The 26303-nt window shown below is 38.4% G+C and overlaps 1 protein-coding gene across 17 annotated transcripts in view; it reads left to right on the forward strand.

Annotated features, from left to right (window-relative positions):
* The window catches only part of KIAA0586 (KIAA0586 ortholog), a 166106-nt gene that overhangs the window by 121300 nt on the left and 18503 nt on the right, over window positions 1–26303 (forward strand). For 9 of the 17 annotated variants that reach the window (XM_070797669.1, XM_070797657.1, XM_070797663.1 and 6 more), the window contains 2 exons: window positions 5068–5133; window positions 12406–12746. The exons of 3 other annotated variants lie outside the window; for them this stretch is intronic. In XM_070797669.1, the coding sequence (XP_070653770.1) occupies window positions 5068–5133; window positions 12406–12557 (218 nt within the window). In that variant the 3' untranslated portion in view covers window positions 12558–12746. Of the gene's footprint in view, window positions 1–5067; window positions 5134–12405; window positions 12747–26303 lie in introns of those variants that run through there. 5 more of the 17 variants (XR_002181628.2, XM_019968990.2, XM_070797661.1 and 2 more) reach the window with 2 other exon arrangements.

Below are 26303 nucleotides of genomic sequence, written 5' to 3' on the forward strand. Positions count from 1 at the left end.
TAGTCATGTATGGATGTGAGAGTTGGACTATAAAGAAAGCTGAGCGCCGAAGAATTGATGCTTTTGAACTGTGGTGTTGGAGAAGACTCTTGAGAGTCCCTTGGACTGCAAAGAGATCGAACCAGTCAATCCTAGAGGAGATCAGTCCTGGGTGTTCATTGGAAAGACTGATGTTGAAGCTGAAACTCCAATATTTTGGCCACCTAATGCGGAGAGCTGACTCATTTGAAAAGACCCTAATGATAGGATAGATTGGAGGCAGGAGGAGAAGGGGACGACAGAGGATGAGATGGTTGGATGCCATCACCGACTCAATGGACATGAGTTTGGGTAAACTCTGGAAGTTGGTGATGGACAGGGAAGCCTGGCCTTCTGTGGTTCATGGGGTCACAGAGTCGGACATGACTGAGCAACTGAACTGAACTAAACCTTTTAATTGATGAAACTAACCTGTTGTATTTTTTTCGACTTCAACCTTTTATGGAAGTATAATATACATATGGAAAAGTACACATAGCTGTACAGCTGAAGGAACTTTCAGAAACTAAGCACACTCAGGTATTCAAGAAACAATATTGCCAGCATCTCCAAAGCCCCTTCACGTTCCCTTTTAGACACAGCTTCCACCCCCAGAAAGATAACCACCATTCTGACTCTTTTTGTTCTGACTTCTAGCAGCATAGATTAGTTCTCTTGGCTTTGCACTTAAAAAAAATGAAATCACACTGAATGTATGGCTTCTTTCATGGGGCAAACCTATTGTAATTTTTAAGATTCCTTTAGTTTTCAAACCATTATGGCATGCTTTTATAAAGAATTATCTGAGAGGAATTTGTTTTAGTAGCTGTGTCACAGGCTGTTCAACCAGCAGGAAGTGTCTTACAGATAAAGTTGTCTACTAAAACATCGAGTCTCTCTGTTTGCAACCAGATTTTAATGCTGGAATGTCCCTCTAGACATTCCTGCCACTAAAAGGCAGGAACTCTCTTTGTCATTACACTGCTCAGTAAGCACTTAAATAGTTTTTAATGAGCCTTAATAACTAAGTGTACATTATTCAAATAAATCATAGTCTGCATTCAGAATAGGTGGGTCATCTATTTTCTGAATTACCAATCAGCTTCCTGTCAGTTGAATATAAGCTTTTATGCTGCCAAGATACTATTTCTGAAAATGCTATTATTGGCAAGAGTTGTATACCTATTAGAGATGCAGCCAATGAGTAACATATTTGTTTGAAAAGTATTAACTTCTATATCTAATAATATTCCTAATAGCCCCCTTTTTTCCTTCAGTGAGCACGCTAGTATAAAAGTTCCAGCTATTCTGATTGTTAATAATTTTAGATTTCTGCTTGTTAGATCTGGTTTCAAATTCTGGGTGTCACTCATTTAAAAACTCTTGTTTTGTGGGTTAAAAAAATTCCTGTTTTGGACGCCGTCATCTTTATATCCTTGTTTTGCAGTTAACAGTCCTATAGTACTGCATGGTTTTCTTAAATACATAAAGAATTTGCTTAAAACAGTAATATAATGATCTACAGGTTTAAGTATTGCTATACTAGTGGTTCTTACTAAAGATAGTATTACAGAGTGGAAGATAAATTTTCAGCCAAAAATAAAATTTTTATAATACAGGAGTAAAACATAAAGCCTACGTTCCTATCCTTTTAAAAGTACCACTTTTTGAAATACGATGACTTGCTTTCATGTTGACACCATATAGCTACAAGATTTTGAAAGACCATTTAAAGTGCTGAAATACAGTGAATGTTTGGAAGAAGTATAGTGTACAGGTGGCACAATCCCCATGCCCTCAGTGTGCCCTCATTTAAAGCTTTTTCAGGAGTATCCCTACTTTTCCAGCCTTCAATTCAATTTTAGATCTAAGATCATTTGTTTTTATTCCATGGTAGTTTTAAACATTTAAATAAAGTTAACACATTTGCGTTTTGTGGTGAAGCTAAAAGGATAAATTACATTCACAGGTAATTTATGACTCAATTTTTGGTCAATACTACCCACTCGGAATTTCCATAGAAATGTTAATAGAAATCTATAGATAAAATATTTAGAAATTTTTTATTCATTCTTTTACTTGAATACCAATGAATATTATGTTTCTTCAGTTTTGAACAGCAGGGTGAGGAAGTGTAAGGACTAACAAACTTGGTAGACACCTTTCAAATCCTGTTGCCATGGTGTGGGTTGTGTTTGCTCCCTTCATTGTCACCTACAGAGCGCAGTATACCAACTCCCAGTAAACCCTGTCGCCAGCAAGTGAGAATTATGAGGCAGCTACTTAGTATAGGAAAAAGTGACAATAGTTAACTCTGGTATTGACAGAGCGGTCTTTTTTTCCCCATTAGAAATCATTGTAGAAGTATTCTCTCCTAGTTTGGGTAAAGGGGAGTTTTGTTTATGGTTATAGTAACAATGAAAACAGGTAATAGCTACATTTATGTGTACTTCCTTTATGTCGTGTACTCTGCTAAGATCTTTAATCAATCCAGTTAGGTAGGTAATGTTAATAGTAGTCTTATTTCACATTTGACAGACCTGAGGCTCAAAGAAGTTACATATTTTGCCCAAGGTTACACACTTAATAAATGATAGAGCTGGGAGTCAAAGCAAGTCCAATTCCGAAATCAACGGCTATGCCCTTGAACATACTATATGTTTCCTTCCTTCATAACTCTTTTTTAAAAAGTAGAGCAGATAATTTCTGATTATTCTTACAGGTCTCGATAGCTCAATATCTACCAAGATACATCCTAGTAGAAGAATATGAAAATGTTGGGTGGTGGGGAAAGAACCTTTTCTTACGAGTTGTAGTTCCACAGCTAACTTGTGACGTTGATTTCTCTGTCAGTGAACCTTTCTGAATTGTGATTTCCTTATTAGTAAAAATGAGATAATCTCTGAGCTCCCTTACAGCTCTACTGCTCTAATATGTGATCAGTATTTTTTTTTCTTTTTCTTAAACAAAAAATCTCCCTGTCAAAATATGTTTTGGAAAGATTGCTTTAATGAGAGCAATTCTTTTGTCAATTGGAAAAAGTTAGAAAAAATCATAGGCTAAATAATAATAAAACAACCATTTGCTGAGTGCCTCTGTGGGCACTGCTCTAGGTTATTTAATTTACATATATCATTCTTGTTCACGATCATGAGAAATCTGTGAGCTAGAAGAGGAGATGGAAACACAAAGTGGTGATACTTCAGTGTGGTGTTTCTCCCAGACCTCACGCGAGTCGGAACTATGATTTGCATTCAGGTAGCTTAGTCTCTGAATCTGTGCTCTTAGCCACAAGCTTTCAGCTGTCTCTCTAATAAGAGTGTCTGGTTATTATTTACTTGCCAAAATTTTTTTATCTTACATACCAGTATAGTAGGAACAGAAAAAAAGTAGGTTCTTTTTCTTAGCTTCCACCCTGTTTTGTTTAGTCTGAAAGGGGATGGTGTTGCTTATTTCTTACTATAACACAATAGGTAAGTTTGAATTCTGGGCTTTCAGGCAACCACTTCAGAGAAAACTGCCTCTTAATTTACTTGCTACAAACAAGTGGTTCTTCAGTGGAAGGGATCTCTGAGCTAGTATTGATACCTTTGTTTCTGTGTTTGTATACCAGATTCTATAGACTCTGAATTACAGAATCTGAAAAACGCCTAGCAGTAAGTTTTGTCCCCTCGCTCAGAAACTTAAAGGCAGAGGAAAAGTGAACGTGCTGCTAAGTCGCTTCAGTCATGTCCGACTCTGTGCGACCCCATAGACGGCAGCCCACCAGGCTCTGCTGTCCCTGGGATTCTCCAGGCGAGAACACTGGAGTGGGTTGCCATTTCCTTCTCCAATGCATGAAAGTGAAAAGTGAAAGAAGTCGCTCAGTCGTGTCTGACTCTTAGCAACCCAATGGACTGCAGCCTACCAGGCTCCTCGGTCCATGGGATTTGCCAGGCAAGAGTACTGGAGTGGGCTGCCATTGCCTTCTCCAAAGTGAACATAGATAGTATCTAATAGTAACACCATAGTAAGCGCTACTCCCTCTCCCTCCTCACTGCATCCCAGAGTACCGGATTGAGCTCCCTGTGTTAAAAAGCAACTTCCTGCTATCTATCTATTTTACATATGGTTATGTATATGTTTCAGTGCTACTCTCTAAATTTGTCCCACTCTCTCCCCACACTGTGTCCACAACTCTGTTCTGGATGTCTGTGTTTCTATTTCTGTCCTGCAAATAGGTTCATCAGTACCATTTTTCTAGATTCCATATATATGCTTTAATATACAGTATTTGCTTTGCTTTTTCTGACTTACCTCACTCTGTATAACAGGCTCTGGGTTTATCCACCTCTCTGGGGACCCATCTTGCCCTGTTAGTGGGAGTGTAAATTAATATAGCTACTATGGAGAACAGTATGGAGATTCCTTAAAAACTAAGAATAAAACTGCCATATAACCCAGCAATCCCACTACTGGGCATATACCTCAGAAAAATCATAATTGTAAAAGACACATGTACCCAGTGTTCACTACAATGCTATGTAAAATAGCCAGGATATGGAAGCAACATAGATGTCTGTTGACAGATGAGTGGATAAGGAAGTTATGGTACATATATACAATGGAATATTACTCAGCTGTAAAAAGGAACAGATTTGAGTCTGTTCTAGTGAGGTGGATAAACTTCATTTATAATGATTAAATCCTTAAGTAAGCGAATCTGTGAAAACTTTTAGCTTTGGAAGAAATGGCCCATGAGCTTCTCTTATTTAATACAAATAATTATGCAAATTCTCTCATGATCCTTTTCCCTAATTTTTGATGCATAAAGATAATAATCCATTAGGTAAAGTATTATTCTATTGACAGTCATTAAAATTCAGCTGTTTAATTTCGTTTTTTACATTAAGGCCACGAGGTCAGGCTTCTGTTTGCCTGGTTTTATGAAACTAACTGTGGAAGTGCATTTAGTTTGTGGGTTTGTTTGTTTGTTTGTTTGTTTTTAAGTGGAAGAAACCATGATTATGCTTCACTGATTTTCTTATGAAAAAAAATTTTTAACTGTAGCTTCACCAGGTGATACGGATCAGACACAAATTGAGCCCAGTCTATACCTCACATCTTTATTTACAGGTAAGATTTTTTACTTTAAATGTTTCAATTTTTTTTTCATTTCCTTCTTTCTCTCATAATAATCAACACAGTAGAAACAATAATTCCAATTTTTTATTCTTCTAAATATCTCCAAATTCATCCCAAGTATAAAATTCCCTTCATACACTAAACTCAACTCTCCAAAAGTTAGGGGACCAAAAAATCTATCATTTCCTATGAAAGTTTATAAAATGTTGAATTAAAAGGCTGCAGGTGTGGTATTCAGAGCACCGAGGCTAGTACTCCAGATAATTCCATCTGGGGGAGGTTATTTGTTGGGACAGGACACTGTTTAAACTTTGAAGTCAGTTTTAAACAAAGTGAAGCAGCTGGAACCTGGCATAAGAAGAAACAAATCTTTCACATTAGCTATTGCTTTTGGAGAAAAAAAGATTTGGAGTTGTTTTTACAGGTGCCGATACATTTATTCTTTCTATAGGAACTGCTGTATTTTTATCTTAAATTATAAATTTAAAAATAAGCATTTGTCAACTCATTTAAAAAACAGAAGCAGTCATAAACTTAAAAAATGTAATAGGATTTATATGTCTAAAACACATTTTGGGATGAGACTATAAAACATTTAAATCACTTTTAAACTTGAAAGTAAGGAAAGAAATGTTTAATAGTGACTAATTGTGTGAAGCAGAGGCAAATCTAAATTTTCATACTATGTACTTAACATCAAATGACCAGACATCATCTTCATCAAAACTTGTAGTATTTGTTCTCAAGCACTCAAGCTATGATTGCAAAATCTGCAGGGCTGGGTTAAGTATGTGAGGAGAATTGAATACAGCAGGATAGTTTAGCAGCTGCTTAAGCAAGGAATTTAAGCAAGAGTAGATGAGCCCAGAGTGGACAGGAAAAATGCTTCAAGAACTCAATAAAGCACAGCTGAAATACTGTTAACATTTTCATAGACAGCTGGGAAGCAACTGTGTTACTGGAACTCAGGGCTAATCTTAAAGACAAGATCTGGTCAGCATGAATCTAAGCAAGCTGTTAGCCATGAGGAACCACAGACTGTCTAGGCAGAAACAAATCAGCTTGGTCCAGCAATCATTTTAAGGCCCAGCATGTACTAGCATTATGCTGCAACTTTGCAGAATACAGAGGTAAACAAGACAAAGTTGGTTTGCTCATAGGGTACATTTAATAGGAGCAGTAGACCTACAAACAAATAATAAGAATATGAATCACAGTCCATGCTTTTAAAGAATCTATTGTCCAGAGGAAGTTATAGACATGTAAATAACTGCAATGCAATTTCCTAAGTGCTGCAGTGGAGTTGCCATCCTGAGACTAAGGCATCAACAGTGTACAGGAGAGGAGCCCATGTATTTCACCACCGTGGCTGGAAAAACAACCCAGAGAATGTGCTTCATCTGCACATGTTCCTAAGTGTTTAGGGTCTGCAGACCCCTGAAAAACACTGATAGCTATGACTGCCTGACTCCCTTCCAGACTGTATTTATGTGAATACATATAAATATGAAAGGATTTCCTATGAAAGTAATTTGCATATGATTTCAGGGTATTCATAGATCCATGATCACCCATCCTTGGACTTTAGGTTAAGATCTTTCATGTACTTAGGTTAAAGATTATTACAGTTTTTGTTACCTTTTTCATTTTATTTTTAAATGAGTTTATAAGAAACCCATCCTTATATGCACAAAGAAATACCCAAATCCAAACAATTTAAAGTCAATGTACTATCTATTCATCTACTCATAGAAGAATCCCATAACTTTATTTATGTGGCTTATGCCACATGCAGTTACTGAATCCAAGTAAGGAGTATCCGGTGCTGCATTCTTCTGTGAAGTTCCTGAGGAATTTTTTTCTTCTTTTCTCTACTTGTCTCATGTTGTTTTAGGAGAGAATGCTTTGTTTGGATTCCTCTCAGTTTGCAAATAACAGAGACATAATAATGGGTTACCGGCTGTTTGAAGATTAGAGTCAGAATCTAAAACTTACTGATGAAATGGATTATCTAAACTTAAAAAACTTTTAGAAAGTTATATATATATATGTATTTTTAAAAAACAATACATGTACAATATATAGGCAGATTCTTAAATGGACATTAAAAATCTTGCATTATTGCTTTATTAGAGTAATTCAGTTTTAGATTTTCTGTTCGTTAGTCTTATAAGAAGGTAACAGAAAACAGAGTTTCTTTATGAATTTTAAATACTTTTAAAGCAAAAAAATGAATTTCAAATGTCTAGAAAGTATATTAAAGCCTGTCTTAGGACGCTTCAAATACATGGTCCTGCTCAATGACATCTCCGGCTTAAATGCATGCTGGGTTAAATGACGTACTGCCTACCCACGGAATCAGGGAATAGTTTGTCTTTTTTTAAAACAAATCTGAAAACAGCTGTTGAAACAATTACATCATAGAGTAATGATATGACTGTGGAAATTTAAAAAGTCAAGCTTTGAAACCATCAAACTACATTAATAGAGGTAGAAATTTTATGTTTGCTTTAATGATGATTTATTAAGATATTATGTCTTTTCTTAAAAAAATTAAACTCTTTGAGGACCATAACTGGATATGAATGTTATACTTTTTGCCTGTTAACAGTGATGCTTTTTAAAAAATGTTTCCAGCCTAAAAAGTTCACTTTTAAAGTTCTAAAACTCAGATTTTGCTTGTATAAATGAGCACTTCAAAAAATCTTTCCAAAATGTACATTAACAAACCCTTTAGATAAGATGATACATTTTATTTGATTAAAAACACAATTACTAGAGTTAAAATTAGCATAATTATTTGGAGGCCCTCTGGAACTGTGGGTGGGGTTTTTTCCTTAGTGTATTTCAGTGACACATTCTTACCCCTCTCTCATAAGTTGACCTACCTTTTGCAGCCAAGCCTTAGGATAGTTTCTTTCCAGTTTCTTAAAAGCAAGTGCTAATCTGTGTTAAGTGCTTTTTGTGTGCCAGCACTATTCAAAACACTTTATATACATTATCCCATTTAATCCTCACTAAACCCTTGGAGGTATTGGAGAAGGAAATGGCAGCCCACTCCAGTGTTCTTGCCTGGAGAATCCCAGGGACGGGGAAGCCTGGTGGGCTGCCGTCTATGCGGTCACACAAAGTCAGACACGACTGATGCGACTTAGCCCCAGCAAACCCTTGGAGGTAGGTACTCTAACCTATATTATGTAGGTGAAGAAACAAGGGTTTTGAAAATTATGTGTAACTTTCTCAAAGTCCCTCAATACTTATTCTTCCTCTTGTACTAAGTTGCTTCAGTCATGTCCAACTCTGCAGTTCCATGGCCTGTAGCCCTCCGGCTCTTCCGTCCATGGGATTTCCCAGGCAAGAATGGAGTGGGTTTTCATTTCCTCCTCCAGGGGATCTTTCCCACCCAGGGATTGCACCTGGGTCTCTTATGTCTCCTGCATTGGCGAGTGGGTTCTTTACCACTATAGCACTCATCACAGCCTGACATAGTATGTTTGTTTCCTTATTTGTTTGTCATTTGCTCTTTACACCTATCTGAAATATGATATCAGTGAGATTAGAGCTTTTCTTCTCTTCAAAATCTCCAGAGTCTAGAACAGTGCCTGTTCTGGAACATAGTAGGTGCTCAGTTGATAGTTGTTGAGTGAACGAGTGGATGTGCCCAGCTCTGCCGTGTCACAGAATCCACATTCTTACTCCTCCCCTTCCCTTTTTACTCCTTTCCACATGAAAGCCTTACTGACAGTCTGGATGGGACCATTCCCAGGTGACTGAACAGTAGACTTCATTTGGGTCCCAGCCTTGACCAATCATAAAGGGATTTGTGCTTGAAACTTTATCACTGCTCCTCTCTTTAGGTGCCCCTACCATTACATACCACTTCTAAAATGGAATTTCTCTCAACCACCTTAAAAATAATGATTTTTATGTGGGTAATTAATGTATTTGGTATCAGGCAGAAAGCGATGAGTATGAATTAGTTGAATTATACTAGACTCTTTCTTGAAAACCATCTCTTACCTTGTGTGACTCTTCAGTTTTGGATCTCCTTATCTAACATTTCCCTTTTGTGTTCCTCTGTTTTCTCTTTATTCACTTTTCTTTATCCTCTTATTTCTGTTATCATTTATTTTATTTCCTTCATTGCCTTCCACATCTTTTAAGTCCTAGCTCAACTGTTGCTTTCACTTAACTTAAACCAAGTATTCCTCTATACGTTTACTTCCACTACTAGGTTTTAAGCTTCTTGAAGATGAGGACTGTTTCTTTCTCACCTGTGTATCTTCTTAACACCATCTTGGCTCCACGCATGCAATAGACTTTTATAGATATTTAGTTAGTGTGCATATGCATCTGGAAAGGCCCACTCTGATATCTCTCTGCCTCAGTTACCTTTACCTTGTCTTTCTTCCAGAATTACTATCAGGATGAGATAAGATGATGTGGAAAAGATTTTTGCAAAATTTTAATTGCTGTATAAATATAAGATAGTAATTACAAGAATTAACATAACTTTATAATAATTGAATATGTTCCTTGAGACTTGGTGAAAGTGGAGAGTGAAAGTGGAGAGTGGAAAAGTTGGCTTCAAGCTCAACATTCAGAAAACGAAGATCATGGCATCCGGTCCCATCACTTCATGGGAAATAGATGGGGAAACAGTGGAAACAGTGTCAGACTTTATTTTTCTTGGCTCCAAAATCACTGCAGATGGTGACTGCAGCCGTGAAATTAAAAGACGCTTACTCCTTGGAAGGAAAGTTATGACCTACCTAGATAGCATATTGAAAAGCAGACATTACTTTGCCAACAAAGGTTCGTCTAGTCAAGGCTATGGTTTTTCCTGTGGTCATATATGGATGTGAGAGTTGGACTGTGAAGAAGGCTGAGCGCCGAAGAATTGATGCTTTTGAACTGTGGTGTTGGAGAAGACTCTTTGAGAGTCCCTTGGACTGCAAGGAGATCCAACCAGTCCATTCTGAAGGAGATCAGCCCTGGAATTTCTTTGGAAGGAATGATGCTAAAGCTGAAACTCCAGTACTTTGGCCACCTCATGCAAAGAGTTGACTCATTGGAAAAGACTCTGATGCTGGGAGGGATTGGGGGCAAGAGGAGAAGGGGACGACAGAGGATGAGATGGCTGGATGGCATCACTGACTCGATGGACATGAGTCTGAGTGAACTCCAGGAGTTGGTGATGGACAGAGAGGCCTGGCGTGCTGCGATTCATGGGGTCGCAAAGAGTCGGACACGACTGAGCGACTGATCTGATCTGATCTGATCTTGAGACTTGGAAACTTCTTCAAGGTCCCCCCACCAAAAACAAATAACAGCTGTTGTTACATCATTGAACAATCTAATCGGTAATCTAATGCTCAGAGTAGAAAATAAAGGTACATGTAAAGCAGTTTTGTGAAATTGGATAACAGAGAAAAGAAGAATGTCTGGTAACAGTGTAGTATTTGACAGATATGTGAGTAATGGAAGGAATGAAATTTTTTCTTAATTGAGGAAAGATAGCATTTAAATTTACAGGTTGACCAGTAATTTTGTTCTCAAGCCTTAGTTGTACCCTGTGTTGGTTTTTACTTTATTGACAAAGTAAACTCTGGTCTTGGATTACTACTCTTGGTTACTTGAGTATTCTACATCATGGTTTTGTAAAATGTCAGAATATTTAAATGCTTATGTACTATGAAGATTTTTTTTAAGTCCTTATTGTTTCTTAATTTTAATTTTTATCATATCCTGACAGAGCCAGATATCAAGAATTCTTTTCCTATTTAAAATACTTATTTAAAATGACATAAGAATTGCTTTCTTCTTAGAGGATTATGCTGGTGCATTAGTTTGTGATATTGATATAATGATACCAAATCTTATTTCCCTTTCCTCTTTTATGAAAAAAAAAAAAAAGAAATTGATGTAAGTAACAAACAGGAATGATAATATTAAAGTAATCATTTTTAGACATCAGAATATGAAAGGAATCTGTCTTTTACAAATATTTTGATCATCTTGGACAGCTATGATTGAGTCATCATTGAAATCTCCAAAACTGACTTCTTCTACTGTGGTCCCTATAAAAGTCTGATGGAAATTTTCACTTTATTACTATGGAAACTATTTTAAAGACTGTTATAAAGTCAATTACAATGACTGTTGACTCAGAGATATCCGTAAGATTATTTAAGATGATTTGCCTTTAAGATGCTTATTATTATGATTATATGGTAAATCCATGAAATTTGAAATGAGGGTTTTTGTGATCTTAAACAGTACCAAGTTGGCATTCTTTATATTCTTAGGTAATGTGCTTTTTAAACTTAGAGGAATGAATTAGGCTATCGGCAGATAGATACACATATGTAGTCAACTCTTTTTTTTTTTTTTTTTCTTTTTAAACATATTAATGAATTCTTCATTTCAAACTGCCTCCCCTGCTTGGTCTTACCTACCGTTTATCATCTGTAACATGACTTTGGGCACTTGTATTCTGTCTTAGTCCATTCAGGCTATTATAACAAAATACTGTAGACTGAGTGGCTTTTAGACAGCAGAAATGTATTTCTCACAGTTCTGGAGGCTGGTCGTCCCAAGATCGAGGCACCTCTTCCTCGTTCTGTGTCCTCACACGGTGGAAGGGGCTGGCAAGCTCTCTGGGGCCTCTTTCATAAAGGCACTAATCTTGTATATGAGGGCTCCACTCTCTTGACCTAAGCACCTCCCAAAGGTCACACTTTTTAATACCACCACACTAGGCATTAGGATTTTAACATATAAATTTGGGGAGACATAAACATTCAGAAACTCCAGTACTTTGGCCACCTCATGCGAAGAGTTGACTCACTGGAAAAGACTCTGATGCTGGGAGGGATTGGGGGCAGGAGGAGAAGGGGACGACAGAGGATGAGATGGCTGGATGGCATCACTGACTCGATGGACTCGAGTCTCAGTGAACTCCGAGAGTTGGTGATGGACAGGGAGGCCTGGCGTGCTGCAATTCATGGGGTCGCAAAGAGTTGGACACAACTGAGCGACTGATCTGATTTGATCTGAAACATTCAGATCATAACATATACTTGTAAAATATTGTCTCTAATTGTCTGGGAGTGGGTATGGAAAGAAGGGTGATTTTTATCTCTCTGACAAGATCTGAGCACCTTGAGAAAAGAATTTATCCCAAATGCAATTCTCTTTTTGATCCCCAGTATTAAGTACTCAGGTACACTTCTTTAGCTGAATGAGTTTCTCATTTTACAGGTGGTAAAGCGGTTCCACTCTTCACTTCTCAAACATCACCTGCCAAGATGTCTGTGACACTACCCTCAGTGAACCTGGAAGACTGCTCACAGTCTCTGAGCGTGGGCACTGTCCAGGGGGACGCGGACTCCTCAGGAGCAGATACCTTCTGAGTGCGAAGTGAGAGCCAGTACAATACTTGTCTGCTGGTTTTGAGGTCATTTTCCTTGGGCGTAAAGCCATCTCTCAGGCTCTTTTGGTCCTTCAACATATTCAGAAAAACAATTTTAAATTTTGTATTGAAGTGGAAAGCGTAATTTGGCTATTTGGGTAACATTTTTAAATAAAAGAATTTAAATGGATATCATTGTGAGTCTTGTGTTATTTCTTAGAATCCTAAGGCAGCTATGGAGTAGTGGAAAGGGCAGAACTTTTGATATCCAAAAATTTACAGATATAATGATCTGTACTTAGTTGTGAAATTAAGTTGCTCGGTGTTATTCGTCCCAAATTTTGTATAAGAGCAAATAATTGGTACCAATCTAATGCCTCTCAATAAGGAATTAATTGAAAAAGTGTTAGTACAACAGAATACTAGGTGTCACAAAAAAGAATTTTAAAATGTTTGTGTGTTGATATGGAATTATCTTTGAGATCTGTTGGGGTTTTTTCAGTTTTAAAAAAAATGAATATGATAGTTGAATAGAAAAATGAAGGTATAGTTGACTCATAATATTATGTTATTTTCAGGTGTACAGCATAATGATCCAGTATGTGTGCGGATTATATTCCATTGTAGGTTATTACAATATATTGGGTATAATTCCCACTGCTATGCAGTGAGTCCTTGTTGCTTATTTATTTTATATACTATATAATAATACCTGTTAATTTGTCCCTCCTCCTTTCCCGTTCCCCTTTGGTTACCTCAAGTTTGTTTTCTATGTCTGCGAGTTTGTTTCTGTTTTGTATATATGTTTATTTTTATTATTTTTAAAATTCCACATGTATGCTTTTCTCTGTCGGACATATTTCATTATGTATAATATTCCCTAGGTCTGTCCACATTGCTACAAATGGCAATGTTTCCTTCTTTTTTATGGCAGAGTAATATTGCATTGTGTATATTATATATACCACATAAAGTGCGAAAAGCCACGTGAAAAATAATATGTGAGTTATGCTACCATTGTTTAAAATGAGATGGGGATCAACCCAAATATATGGATGTACATACACACACACCTACATAATGCTTATGTATGCATTAAATATCTTTGGAAGGCTAGACAAGAAACAGCTAACTTGATCTCCAAGAAGGGAAATGGAGTGGCTAGGCGATAGAGAGGCTGAGTGATTGGAATCAAGGATGAGTGTATTTACTGTGGGTTCTAAATACAGTTGTAACAGGAAAAAATGGAGCAGGCTTTTGGTCCTGGACTTCTGTTTGTTGGGATTACTGACTCAATTTCAGTACTGGTAATTGGCCTGTTCATATTTTCTATTTCTTCCTGGTTCAATTTTAGGAGATTGTACCTTTCTAAGAATTTGTCCCTTTCTTCTAGGTTGTCCATTTTATTGGGGTATAGTTGCTTATAGTAATCTCTTATGGTCCTTTGTATTTCTGTGATGTTGGTTATAATTTCTTTTTCCTTTCTAATTTTATTGATTTGGACCCCTTCCTTTCTTTTTCCTGATGGGTCTATCCAAAGATTTATCAATTTTATCTTTTCAAAGAACCAACTTTTTGTTTCATTGATCGTCTATTGGTTTTCTAGTCTATATATCGTTTATTTCTGTTCTCATCTTTATGACTTCTTTCTTTCTACTAATTTTGTGTTTTGTTTGTTGTTTTTTCTCTAGTTCCTTTGGTGTAAGGTTAGGTTGTTTGAGATTCTTTGTTTCCTAAGGTAAGCATATGTCACTATAAACTCCTCTCTTAGAACTGCTTTTTAACAAAAGCATTTTTTATTTAAAAGTGTTGGTAGCTTTTTCATCCTAACCATAGAAATCTAGCCTTTTTTGGTTTCAGAATAGAAGTATAATCTTTGATTTATTCCACTCCATATGTACTTGAGCTTTACTTTTTTTTTTTTTTTGGTGTGTCTTTGTATGTTTCTGTATCACGTGGCTTGCAGGATCTCAGCTCCCCTACCAAGAGTGGAAATTGTGCCCCTTGTGGTGGAAGTGTGGAGTCCTAATCACTGGACTGCCAGGGAATTCCCTTGAGCTTTCCTTTAAAAAGTTTGGTATCTTTTCATCAGTATTTTGTTTGTTTATAGGATTATCTCTGGCCGAGTTTGCTTCTATATATTCTTCTGCCAACCACCTTCAATTTTTTAGAATAAAATTATGTATGTAAAAGTAAATTACTTTGATGCTATGGGCTTTAATTTTTTTTTTTTAACTTTACAGTATTGTATTGGTTTTGCCATATATCAACATGAATCCGCCACAGGTATACACGTGTTCCCCATCCTGAACCCTCCTCCCTCCTCCCTCCCTGTACCATCCCTCTGGGTCGTCCCAGTGCACCAGCCCCAAACATCCAGTGTCCTGCATCGAACCTGGACTAGCGACTCGTTTCATATATGATAAATTTTTTATCTTATATTTGATTTTATAATTTCCAACTTCTGGAATGAACCACTTATAAGACATGTTGTTAATAAGTAGACTTTATCAAGATCAAGACTGTTGTTGGGCTTACATGCCAGGGTAACAGGTATTTAAAATGTTTCTTTGATTTAAATCCTAAAATACGTTTGCTTTTTGTGCATTTTAATAGAATGTTGAATAAATGTTTTTATTTTCAAAAGATGATTACATCAGTATATTTCTGATCACTTGCATATTTCTGGTCTCTTAATTTTTATTTTAAAATATTAAACATATATTTAAATCAGTTTTATAATTTTTCTATTAAAAACAAAATTTTTCTGAAAAATAAATAAAATGGCACTTCTTAGTTGGTGGTGGGTTACTGCCCTTAATCCAAGAGTAATTCTGTAGTTGAAACATTGTTTGAGACAGCTTTTAAAAATGGCCTGAGGGTATCATTTCCATATAGATGAGTAACTTGATCAGTAATAAAGAATAAAATTCTTGGTATTTCTGTGGTGTTGCTAAGAAGAAACTCACTAAAAAATTCTTTTCTACTGTACATCATCTATGTATCTGTTTAACAGAAATTAACTATAAGGCTTTTGGGCATACAGTGTGGTGTGGTTACTTATGGCCCAGGCTAGGCCACCATCTCAGGACTCATTATTCTCTCCCTTTGGTCATCTGCCTCTCCTGGAAAATAAAGGTTGATCAAAGAGTTCTGTCTCTTCCTTGTGTAGAATCACCATTTGTTCACCTACCATCAGTTGTTCAGTAGTTTTTAAAACTCTCTTAAGAATGCACTGGAGAAAAAGGAATTTTATAATTAGAAAGCTCATTGTTATAGTTCAGAAAATTTCAGGAAGTCAGTTTTTTTACTTGACCTAGCCCATGTCAGGAAAACAGATTCCAGGTCTTAAGACTGTCAAGCCTTTGAGAGTAATCAGCCCTTGTCTGTACTTTCTAAAGATATTATTTCTTCTTGTACTGAAGTGTTTACCTAGAAACAATAGGAAATATTAGCTAGAGTGCAGATGTCCCCTGGTGAGACCAATAAATATTGTAAAGCTATGTTGATGGTTCATTAATTACTAAGAAAGCAAGCAAATTTCTTTTTCTGTTTTTTTTTTTGTTTGTTTTTATTTTTATTTTTTTAGTGTGAGTGGTCTTATTGAACAATTTCAGGCCTAGTAAGGGATATATTACTGATCCGTCTCTTAAATTCAGAGAGCCCTAACCTAGGTAAAAACCCTCAAGCAAATCAATAGACTCCTCCAACTTCTCCTGGGAGGTCACTTCTATGAGACCTCTGAAGAGACCCAGATGGTGAGACTGAACAGGATTTAAAATCTTGAAAGGAGCTGGTAAGAAATCCCAGAAATAGCTCTTGGTATGCATAGAGGTCACAGATAAAGAACAGGCCTGGTGCTGCACAACTGATATGATTTATGTGTAAAGAGTTGAAAGTGTATGTCTTTTTCACTGAATCATCATGACATACAATGATAACTATATCAATCAACTCTTTATAGCCTACTTTTCCTGAACAAAGATATATTTTTCTTTTCTATTTTTCACAAGGTGTTACCTTAGAAATAAGTATCAAGTGAGGAAGTATTTCTACCATTGGGATAGTTTAATGGGATTTCTTGGTAAGCCTTGTAAGTATTTTTATTTCCCTTGATTGTATTTCTTAATACTTGCATGGTTACAAAAGTACCATAGATAGGAGTATTTTAAAAGGTGATTGGGGGTGATTTTTCTCTCTGGATAAAACATTGGCTGTTTATAATTCTGTATAATTATAATAACCAGCCTGAATGTCTGGGTTGGGAGATAATTGTCTGTATGTTCTGAAGTATAGAGATGTTCAGACCCTGTTCTCGACAGGCTGTTTGCTAGGGTTAAGGAGAGGTATTCCCATGGTTCTAGTGACCCCTGGAGTTGTAAATGGTAACAGATCCAGCAAAACGTTAGGTTGGTAGAAGAGGCCATGGTCTGACTCATTCTTTACAATACAGTGAGGACAGGGAACTGTATTCAATATCCTATGATAAGCCACAATGGAAAAGCATATGAAAAAGAATGTGTATATATACATGTATAATCAAATCACTTTGCTGTATAGCAGAAATTGACACTGTAAATCAACTATAGTTCAATTATAAAAATAGCACTAAGAAGGAAAAAACAAGGTGAGTAATATTTTGCTTCAGAAAAGGGAAGGGGAAATGAACAAAAGTAGAGTCATAGAAAACAGAGAAGGAAAGCAATAGTCCATAGTGACACATTAACCGTCTTATGAGGAGGGCAGTCGGTTTGATTTGCTATAACAAAATTCTAGTTTTGTTTCATTGTTTTGAGTGGAGTTTACACTTCTCAAGTTGTCTGCTTGATCAGAAGGTCTCCAGTAACCTGTTTGTGCCTCAAGGCCATCTGCTTCTGGAGGCTTCTTTGGTTAGCATCAACTTGCAGTCAGTCATGGGAGTGAATGTGCATTGGTCTGAGTTTGAAGTTTATTTTCATTATGACATATTGCACCCTGGGTGGACTGTTTTAGCTGCTGTCAAGAGGACCTGAAATGGCTCCTTTTCATAATTTCAAACACTTTTGCATCTGTATCACTTAACATTTTCTACAAAACAAAATGCTTCCCAAACCAGGTGGCTTAACACAACCATTTATTTATTCATGATTCTGTGGATGAGCTGTTTGGCTGGGATTGGCTGGGATAGCTTTGCTTTGTTCTTTTCCTCATGGTGTTGTCTGGCCTTACAACACATGCATTTATAGTCCATTGATAGTTGATGGTCTCATTCACATGTCTGGCAGTTGCAGGACAGTGGAGGTCACGGGGCCCATCATCTAGTGTATCTTCGCGACCCAGGAATCAGACCGGGGTCTCCTGCATTGCAGGTGGGTTATTTACCAGCTGAGCTACCAGGGAAGAGAACATCTAGCAGGCTAGCCCAAGCTCATTCACATGAGATTGGTTGAGAGTTCCTAAGAGTAACAAGAGAGGGTAAGCTCCAATGTGCAAGCAGATTTCAAGCCTCTGCTTGTGTCATGTTGTTAACAATGCTTTTGTTGGCCAAAGCAAGTCATGTCCAAGGCCAGACTCAAAGAATAGAGGAGTAGACTCCCATCTCCTCATGGAAAGAAGTACAGGCATATGCTGAGGAGCAGGCAAATGGGATCGGAAGAATTTGTGGCCATTTTTGCAATTTAATACACACTGATATCTTTTCCAGTGAACCTGGTCACTGAGCTAGGAGGCATAAAAGGTAGGGATGATGTCTCCTTTAGAAAGGTGGCTTGTGCATGTTGAGGATAAGACAGTATACTAGATTGACTTCTCACAGTTCTCAGCTAGATCTGCATGCAACGAAATAGAGTGATTAGAGGCATTATTACCAATCGCATGGGACATCCTGTAATGATGTCCTAAGGGAAAAATCTGGATGAGCTCTGAGGAAGGGATCATGTGGCCATTAACAGTAGTGATGATACATGATACTAAAGCAGATTAAGAATTGCCACTTATTTAAAACTAGAGTCAGCAAGTTTTTTCAGTAAAGGGCCAGATAGTAAAACTTTATATAGGCCAAATATGATCTCTGTCATATATTTCATATTCTCTTCTTTCTCCTTTTTTTTTTTTTTTTGTTTAAAGCAGATGTTTTAAATATGTAGGAAACTTTTTTTAAGCTTGTGGACCATCTGAAAGCAGTCTGTAGGCCAGATTTGTCCCATGGGCTTTGGTTTGCTAACCCCTGATTAGGACAGTTTAGTTCCAGTGTCTCATTTATTCTTTCTACCTTTCCTGCATAGAGAGTACAGTTTTTATGTAAGGAGAGGAATCCTGCAGAGTTCTGTTACCAGGCAATGGGTTCTGCTCAACCATTGGTCGGTGCCTCGGTGGGCCCACCCACTGGCAACCAATTTAACCCTTAGTGGTCCTGCTCAGCCATTGGACAGCACAGCAGTTGGACCGCCCAGAAGCAACTAACTATCAAACAGCAAGAGTTAGATGGTCAGACAATGGTGGAATTGTAGTCGGGAGGTGGAGAGTGAGGTAAGAGTGGATCCCAGCCTTTTCCTGAAGGCCCTCCAGTTCACCCCGCACTGGGACAGTAGGTGAGCTGGGAGCCTCAGAGAGCAGACTGGGGGCTGTGTCCTGCAGGGCTTTAGAAGCCACCCGCTAGACTTGGCCCAGGCCTTGAGGCACCAGTGAGCCTCTCCCCCATCCTGGTCTCTGAGACCTGATAGCAGTGGCAGTTTGGGATGGCAGCCTGTGGACCAATCTCCACCACATGGGCAGCCTGAGGAGCCTGAGTGCCAGTTGGGTCCTGGGCGCCTGGCTCCCTCAGAGATGACAGGTGGACAGAATCTGGAGACCTGGCCCTAAAGGAGCTGCCAACTGAGCTTTGCCTCCTCTTAGCGAGGACTGGGACCTTGGAGGGTGAAAGTTGTACCTTGGGACCTTGCCCTTTCTTGCCATGACAGAGAATAACATTCCTTTGGTAGAGATTTACAGGAACATCGTTACCTGACCATGACCCAACTTCAAAAACAAAGGATCTGACACCAGGATGTTTGCAACAACTAACCACATCCCTCCCTTACCTTTTGCTTTTAAAAGGGGTTTGATGAAAGCTTTCAGTAACTTTGGGGTCCATAGGGAATGAGCCTCCCATCTCCTTGCATGACTTTCTAACAAACCTTTCTCTGTTCCAGACTCTAATGTCTTAGTATTGTGTGGCCTTACTGTGCATTGGGCATGTGGATTTGGCAATGTTCAGTAACAGAGTTCCAAGATCACTGGGTAGGAGAGTAGGAATTCCCTGTGCTCAGAATACAAAGTCTAGCAACTGTAACATCTGCAGCTTCTCATCAAGGAATGGGTTTTTTCCATCCTGAAAACTTACAGGCTACTGATACTATATATTTAATAGCCTAGAGATCTGGGTAGTTGTATTTCCTGGTGACTCAGTAAAGAATCTGCCTGCAATGCAGGAGACCCAGGTTTGATCCCTGGGTCGGGAAGATCCTCTGGAGTAAGAAATAGCATTCTTGCCTGGAGAATTCCATGGACAGAGGAGCCTGGCAGGCTACAGTCCATGGGTCGCAAAGAGTCAGACACAGCTGAGTGACTAACACATACACACACACACACACACATATGCAAATGGCCTTGAGAAGGGATTTCTGTATTTTGGCTCACCCCTCTCATGTTTACCTGGGTTATGTTAGCACAGGTAAGACATAATTTTACCACCTCCTAGTCAAATTTTGAAAAAGTTTCCATTATGTATCTACTGTGCAACTTGATTTGTTCCTGATGCAAAAAATTACGGGAAATTTAATTAGCATTCACTGGATGGACTGTGGTACTCCTGAGCAGCTGTCAGGAGATTCTCAGAACCCATCTTCATGGAGAGAGTATCCCTGTAATTGACACTATTGTTTTTCTGAAGTTTGGGTTGATTGTTATGAATCAATCAATAGTGAGTCTAAAATTGAGCCAGTATCCTTCCAAATTTGGTTGGGGAGGCTTGTCAATTTGGTGGAACTCATGGTTGTGGCAATAAAAGCTTTTTGTTTAGAATGTAAGTTAGAAAGGGCATTCATTGGTTTCTGGGAACATGTATGGTCTATGAATGTCTATCTTAACTGACAGGTATTTTTCAAAATTGAATAGCTTTTCAGTTCAGTTCACTCACTCAGTTGTGTCCCACTCTTTGCGACCCCATGAATTGCAGCACGCCAGGCCTCCATGTCCATCACCAACTCCTGGAGTTCACTCAAACTCACGTCCATTGAGTCGGTGATGCCATCCAGCCATCTCATCCTCTGTCGTCCCCTTCTCCTCCTGCCCCCAATTCCTCCTGGCATCAGAGTCTTTTCCAATGAGTCAACTCTACACATGATGTGGCCAAAGTACTGGAGTTTCAGCTTTAGCATCAGTCCTTCCAATGAACACCCAGGAGTGATCTCTGCTAGGATTGACTGGTTGGATCTCCTTGCAGTCCAAGGGACTCTCAAGAGTCTTCTCCAACACCACAGTTCAAAAGCATCAATTCTTCAGCACTCAGCTTTCTTCATGGTCCAACTCTCACATCCATACATGACCATGGGAAAAACCATAGCCTTGACTAGATGGACCTTTGTTGGCAAAGTAATGTCTCTGCTTTTCAAAATGCTATCTAGGTTGGTCATAACTTTCCTTCCAAGGAGTAAGCATCTTTTAATTTCATGGCAGCAATCACCATCTGCAGTGATTTTGGAGCCCCCAAAAATAAAGTTTGACACTGTTTCCACTGTTTCCCCATTTATTTCCCATGAAGTGATGGGACCAGATGCTATGATCTTCATTTCCTGAATTTTGAGCTTTAAGCCAATTTTTTCACTCTTCTCCTTCACTTTCATCAAGAGGCTTTTTAGTTCCTCTTCACTTTCTGCCATAAGGGTAGTGTGGTCTGCATATCTGAGGTTATTGATATTTTTCCCAGCAATCTTGATTCCAGCTTGTGCTTCTTCCAGCCCAGCATTTCTCATGATATACTCTGCATATAAGTTAAATAAGCAGGGTGACAATATACAGCCTTGACATACTCTTTTCCTATTTGGAACCAGTCTGTTGTTCCATGTCCAGTTCTAACTGTTGCTTCCTGACCTGCATACAGGTTTCTCAAGAGACAGGTCAGGTGTTCTGGTATTCCCATCTCTTTCAGAATTTTCCACAGTTTATTGTGATCCACACAATAGTCAAAGGCTTTGGCATAGTCAATAAAGCAGAAATAGATGTTTTTCTGGAACTCTCTTGCTTTTTCCATGATCCAGCAGATGTTGGCAATTTGATTTCTGGTTCCTCTGCCTTTTCTAAAACCAGCTTGAACATCTGGAAGTTCATGGTTCACATATTGCTGAAGCCTGGCTTAGAGAATTCTGAGCATTACTTTACTAGCGTGTGAGATGAGTGCAATTGTGTGGTAGTTCAGGCATTCTTTGGCATTGCCTTTCTTTGGGATTGGAATGAAAACTGACCTTTTCCAGTCCTGTGGCCACTGCTGAGTTTTCCAAATTTGCTGGCATATTGAGTGCAGCACTTTCACAGCATCATCTTTCAGAATTTGAAATAGCTCAACTGGAATTCCCTCACCTCCACTAGCTTTGTTCATAGTGATGCTTTCTAAGGCCCACTTGACTTCACATTCCAGGATGTCTGGCTCTAGGTGAATGATCATACCATCATGATTATCTGGGTTGTGAAGATGTTTTTTGTATAGTTCTTCTGTGTATTCTTGCCACCTCTTCTTAATATCTTCTGCTTCTGTTAGGTCCATACCATTTCTGTCCTTTATCAAGCCCATCTTTGCATGAAATGTTCCCTTGGTATCTCTAATTTTCTTGAAGAGATCTCTAGTCTTTCCCGTTCTGTTGTTTTCCTCTATTTCTTTGCATTGATCGCTGAGGAAGACTTTCTTATTTAACTTATATGCAGAGTACATCATGAGAAAAGCTGGGCTGGAAGAAGCACAAGCTGGAATCAAGATTGCCAGGAGAAATGTCAGCAACCTCAGATACGCAGATGACACCACCCTTATGGCAGAAAGTGAAGAGGAACTAAAAAAGCCTCTTGATGAAAGTGAAAGAGGAGAGTGAAAAAGTTGGCTTAAAGCTCAACATTCAGAAAACTAAGATCATGGCATCTGGTCCCATCACTTCATGGGAAATAGATGGGGAAACAGTGGAAACAGTGTCAGACTATTTTTGGGGGGCTCCAAAATCACTGCAGATGGTGATTGCTGCCATGAAATTAAAAGACAATTACTCCTTGGAAGGAAAGTTATGACCAACCTAGATAGCATATTGAAAAGCAGAGACATTACTTTGCCAACAAAGGTCCATCTAGTCAAGGCTATGGTTTTCCCAGTGGTCATGTTATGGATGTGAGAGTTGGACTGTGAAGAAAGCTGAGTGCCGAAGAATTGATGCTTTTGAATGGTGGTGTTGGAGAAGATTCTTGAGAGTCCCTTGGACTGCAAGGAGATCCATCCTAGAGGAGATAAGTCCTGGGTTTTCTTTGTAAGGACTGATACTGAAGCTGAAACTCCAGTACTTTGGCCACCTCATGCGAAGAATTGACTTGTTGGGAAAGACCCTGATGCTGGAAGCGATTGGGGGCAGGAGGAGAAGGGGACGATGGAGGATGAGATGGCTGGATGGCATCATCGACTCAATGAACATGAGTTTGGGTAAACTCCAAGAGTTAGTGATGGACAGGGAGGCTTGGAGTGCTGTGAGTCATGGGGTAACAAAGAGTCAGACACGACTGAGCGACTGAACTGAACTGATGATGAATTTAAGAATCATAATTCTTTTTATTGTTTCTTCTGAGGTCTTAAATCAATAGCCTTTTCCATTAGTTTTATTAATTAGCAATGAACCTTGCAAGGACTGGTGCAAGTAGAATTAGCCCATTCTACTAATAAAAAAATGGCATTGAATATGAGATCATTCAGGTTTGAGTAGTCTTGGGTAATTGAGGCAGGAGTTTATAAGAATAGATTTGAATCTTTGTAGGGTCAGCATTAATAAGCATAGTTCTTAGCCTTTGAATATGGTTCTTATTCCTAAGCTATGGCCCTTCTAGGATTTCAGTGGAATGTTCAAATTGTTTACTGGGCTCCTCTCAATTGGAGGGACTCTGTCTTTCCAGAATCAGGCAACTGTTGACATCTCAACTCAGCTCTTTCAACTTCCAGCTGTTGCTTTCCACTAGTTCCTGTGTAGTGCAGGAGTCAGCTAAGGATTTGAGAGTTTTTATGAATATATTGCCCCCCTCCCCATCTGTGGCTCTCTTCTTTATGGACTTCCCATGTACAATAAGTCCACCTTTCTGAGAGCCCTGAACGCTGATCCTGACTGCCGAAGACCAGCAAAACTGCCCCTTTACTTGAGTGCATCCTTCATGCCCATAGGCATTGGAAAATACCTCGGATAAATGTGGATCTCAACAAGTGTGTTTTCCTTTTTTCAAGGTAGTAATATTTCTTGTCCCTGCCTGCTTTTGATTCCTCCCCATTGCCTTCAAATGAAGGCAGAGTTTTTGTCCAGACTTTTGTCCAGAGTTTGTAATTGTTACTGTTAGGAGGGTTAGTCTGTTATAAATACCTTTTCATTACTAGAAGCTGGAATAGGAGCAGCAGTAAAATGGTGAGAGAGAGGTAGACAGACCTTCAATTTTTAAAATCTTTCCTTCCTTCTCTCTCCCCTTTGTACTATCAATCTTTCCACCATTGGCCCTCACCTAGAATGACCTCAGTAAGAAGGAAGGAACAAAATAGGCTATTGCTGTGAAGGGGTGGCTCAAGAATCTGGAGAAGAAAGATGGTCTCCCTTTGCATGTAAGTCTCCTCTCATCAGTGATATCCTGAAAACACGAGTGATTCCAAATCTGGCTCTGGACAGTTTAAAAACCAAGACACATAGGTACCACTCCGTACACAGACACACAGAAGTCGCTCAGTCATGTCCGACTCTTTGCGATCCCATGGATTGTAGCCCACCAGGCTCCTCGGTCCATGGGATTTTCCAGGTATGAATACTGGAGTGGGTTGCCGTTTCCTTCTCCAACACCCACCAACAAATCAACAGCTGGTGGAAGGGCCCAGTGGGTTCTGATGGTTAGTTGGGCCCAGTGAAGAGGCAGGCCTCAGATGTTTCTTGAATGGAACAGTGGATGAATGCACATGCACGACTGGCAGTGGTGAGATCATTCCCACAAGTGAAAACTGCCTTCTCTTCCACAGCCCGTCTCCACTATGCTGAGTTGTTGAGGGCTTGTCTGAGTGCTGTGGAAAGTATCAGCTAGCGTGTGTTTTGACAGTGATCTATGATGCCTTGCTTCATGGGAAATAGTTCAGGAACAGCCAGGAAGTCTGAGGTCCGTTGAGAATGTGTTAAATGTGAGGGGTCCTGTTAGGTTTCTCAATCTCTCAACAGTCTTGAAATTTGTTTGTCCTTGTTCCAGTTTATATGCTCCTGAAAAAGGCCTTTTATTGTCCTGAGCCTGTCACTTAAAGATATCCTTTAACTCAGGAAACAAACCTCACTGATCTTTAGAAGTGTTTTACTTGGATCAAAAAACAGCTGAATACAAATGCTTTATGATGCTTGAAAAATAACACCCAGAGGTACAGTTCTAAAGCAGTTTTGAAGTCCTCCCCTTTTCATAAGAATCTTTCTCCTTTGGGAGGATGATTTTTTGAGAGGTAATAATCTGGCTCTTGGCATCAACCTAAGACCCTTTGCCATTAATTGTGAACAAAGCTGTTGGTTGTAAGATGAACTTATATCAGGTTTCAGGGACTTCAAGCTTCCCAATAAAAAGAGGGACAATTCACAATGAACTGATAGCCTTATTCTGTAACTGCATTGGAAGATTTGGTTTAGACAGGAAAACTGTCTGCAGAAGGGCTTACTTGATGAAAGGATGTGGTCCCCATCCTCTGAGTGCTAAACGTGGTATAAATTGTCCCTAATAGATTTCTAGGATATACATTGTTATATCTTCACTTTTACTGCAAGTTTACTGCAGTAGCACTAATCAGTGATGAGAAAGTGTGTGTATGTGTGTTGTGACTTTTCTCTTCTGAAGGACAGTCAATAAACTACTTTTATGTTTAGCTGCTTCTCTTTTTTTCTTGGTATGCATTCACATCTGGATTTTCTCTTTTGGAATGTAACTTCCTGTGAAGCAGTGATGCTGATTTTAAAGAAAAATGAATATAACACCTAGCATAAGGTCATATATAGTTTAATATATAAAAGTTTTTTTTTATATTTTATTAATGATAATCATATGTACCAATTTGGGGCCTTGTGAAATTATACAAGCAGAACTTGAATTGTAATTTTTTGCCACCTATTTTTGCAGTAGAAGAGCAGCTGGATAAAAGAGTATTTAGAAACTTTATCAACTTTTTTTTTTCTTTCACTTTTTGGTCATGTAGCATGTGGGATCTTCCCAAAACAGGGATCAAACCCATGTCCCTTGCTTTAAGAGCATGGAATCTTAACCACTGGGCTGCCAGGAAAATCCTATATATTTTCTTCTTTTTTAAACTGAAGTATAGTTGACTTACAATGTTTCAGGTGTACACCAAAGTGACTGAGCTATATATATATATATATATATATATATATATATATATCCTTTTTACGATTCTTTTCCATTATAAGTTATTACAGTTAGTCCTTATTGTTTATCTATTTTATATAACATTTTCTTTTTCATGTTAGATTTTTTT

This window comes from Bos indicus, chromosome 10 (genome assembly GCF_029378745.1).
Source record: "Bos indicus isolate NIAB-ARS_2022 breed Sahiwal x Tharparkar chromosome 10, NIAB-ARS_B.indTharparkar_mat_pri_1.0, whole genome shotgun sequence".
Lineage (NCBI taxonomy): Eukaryota > Metazoa > Chordata > Mammalia > Artiodactyla > Bovidae > Bos > Bos indicus.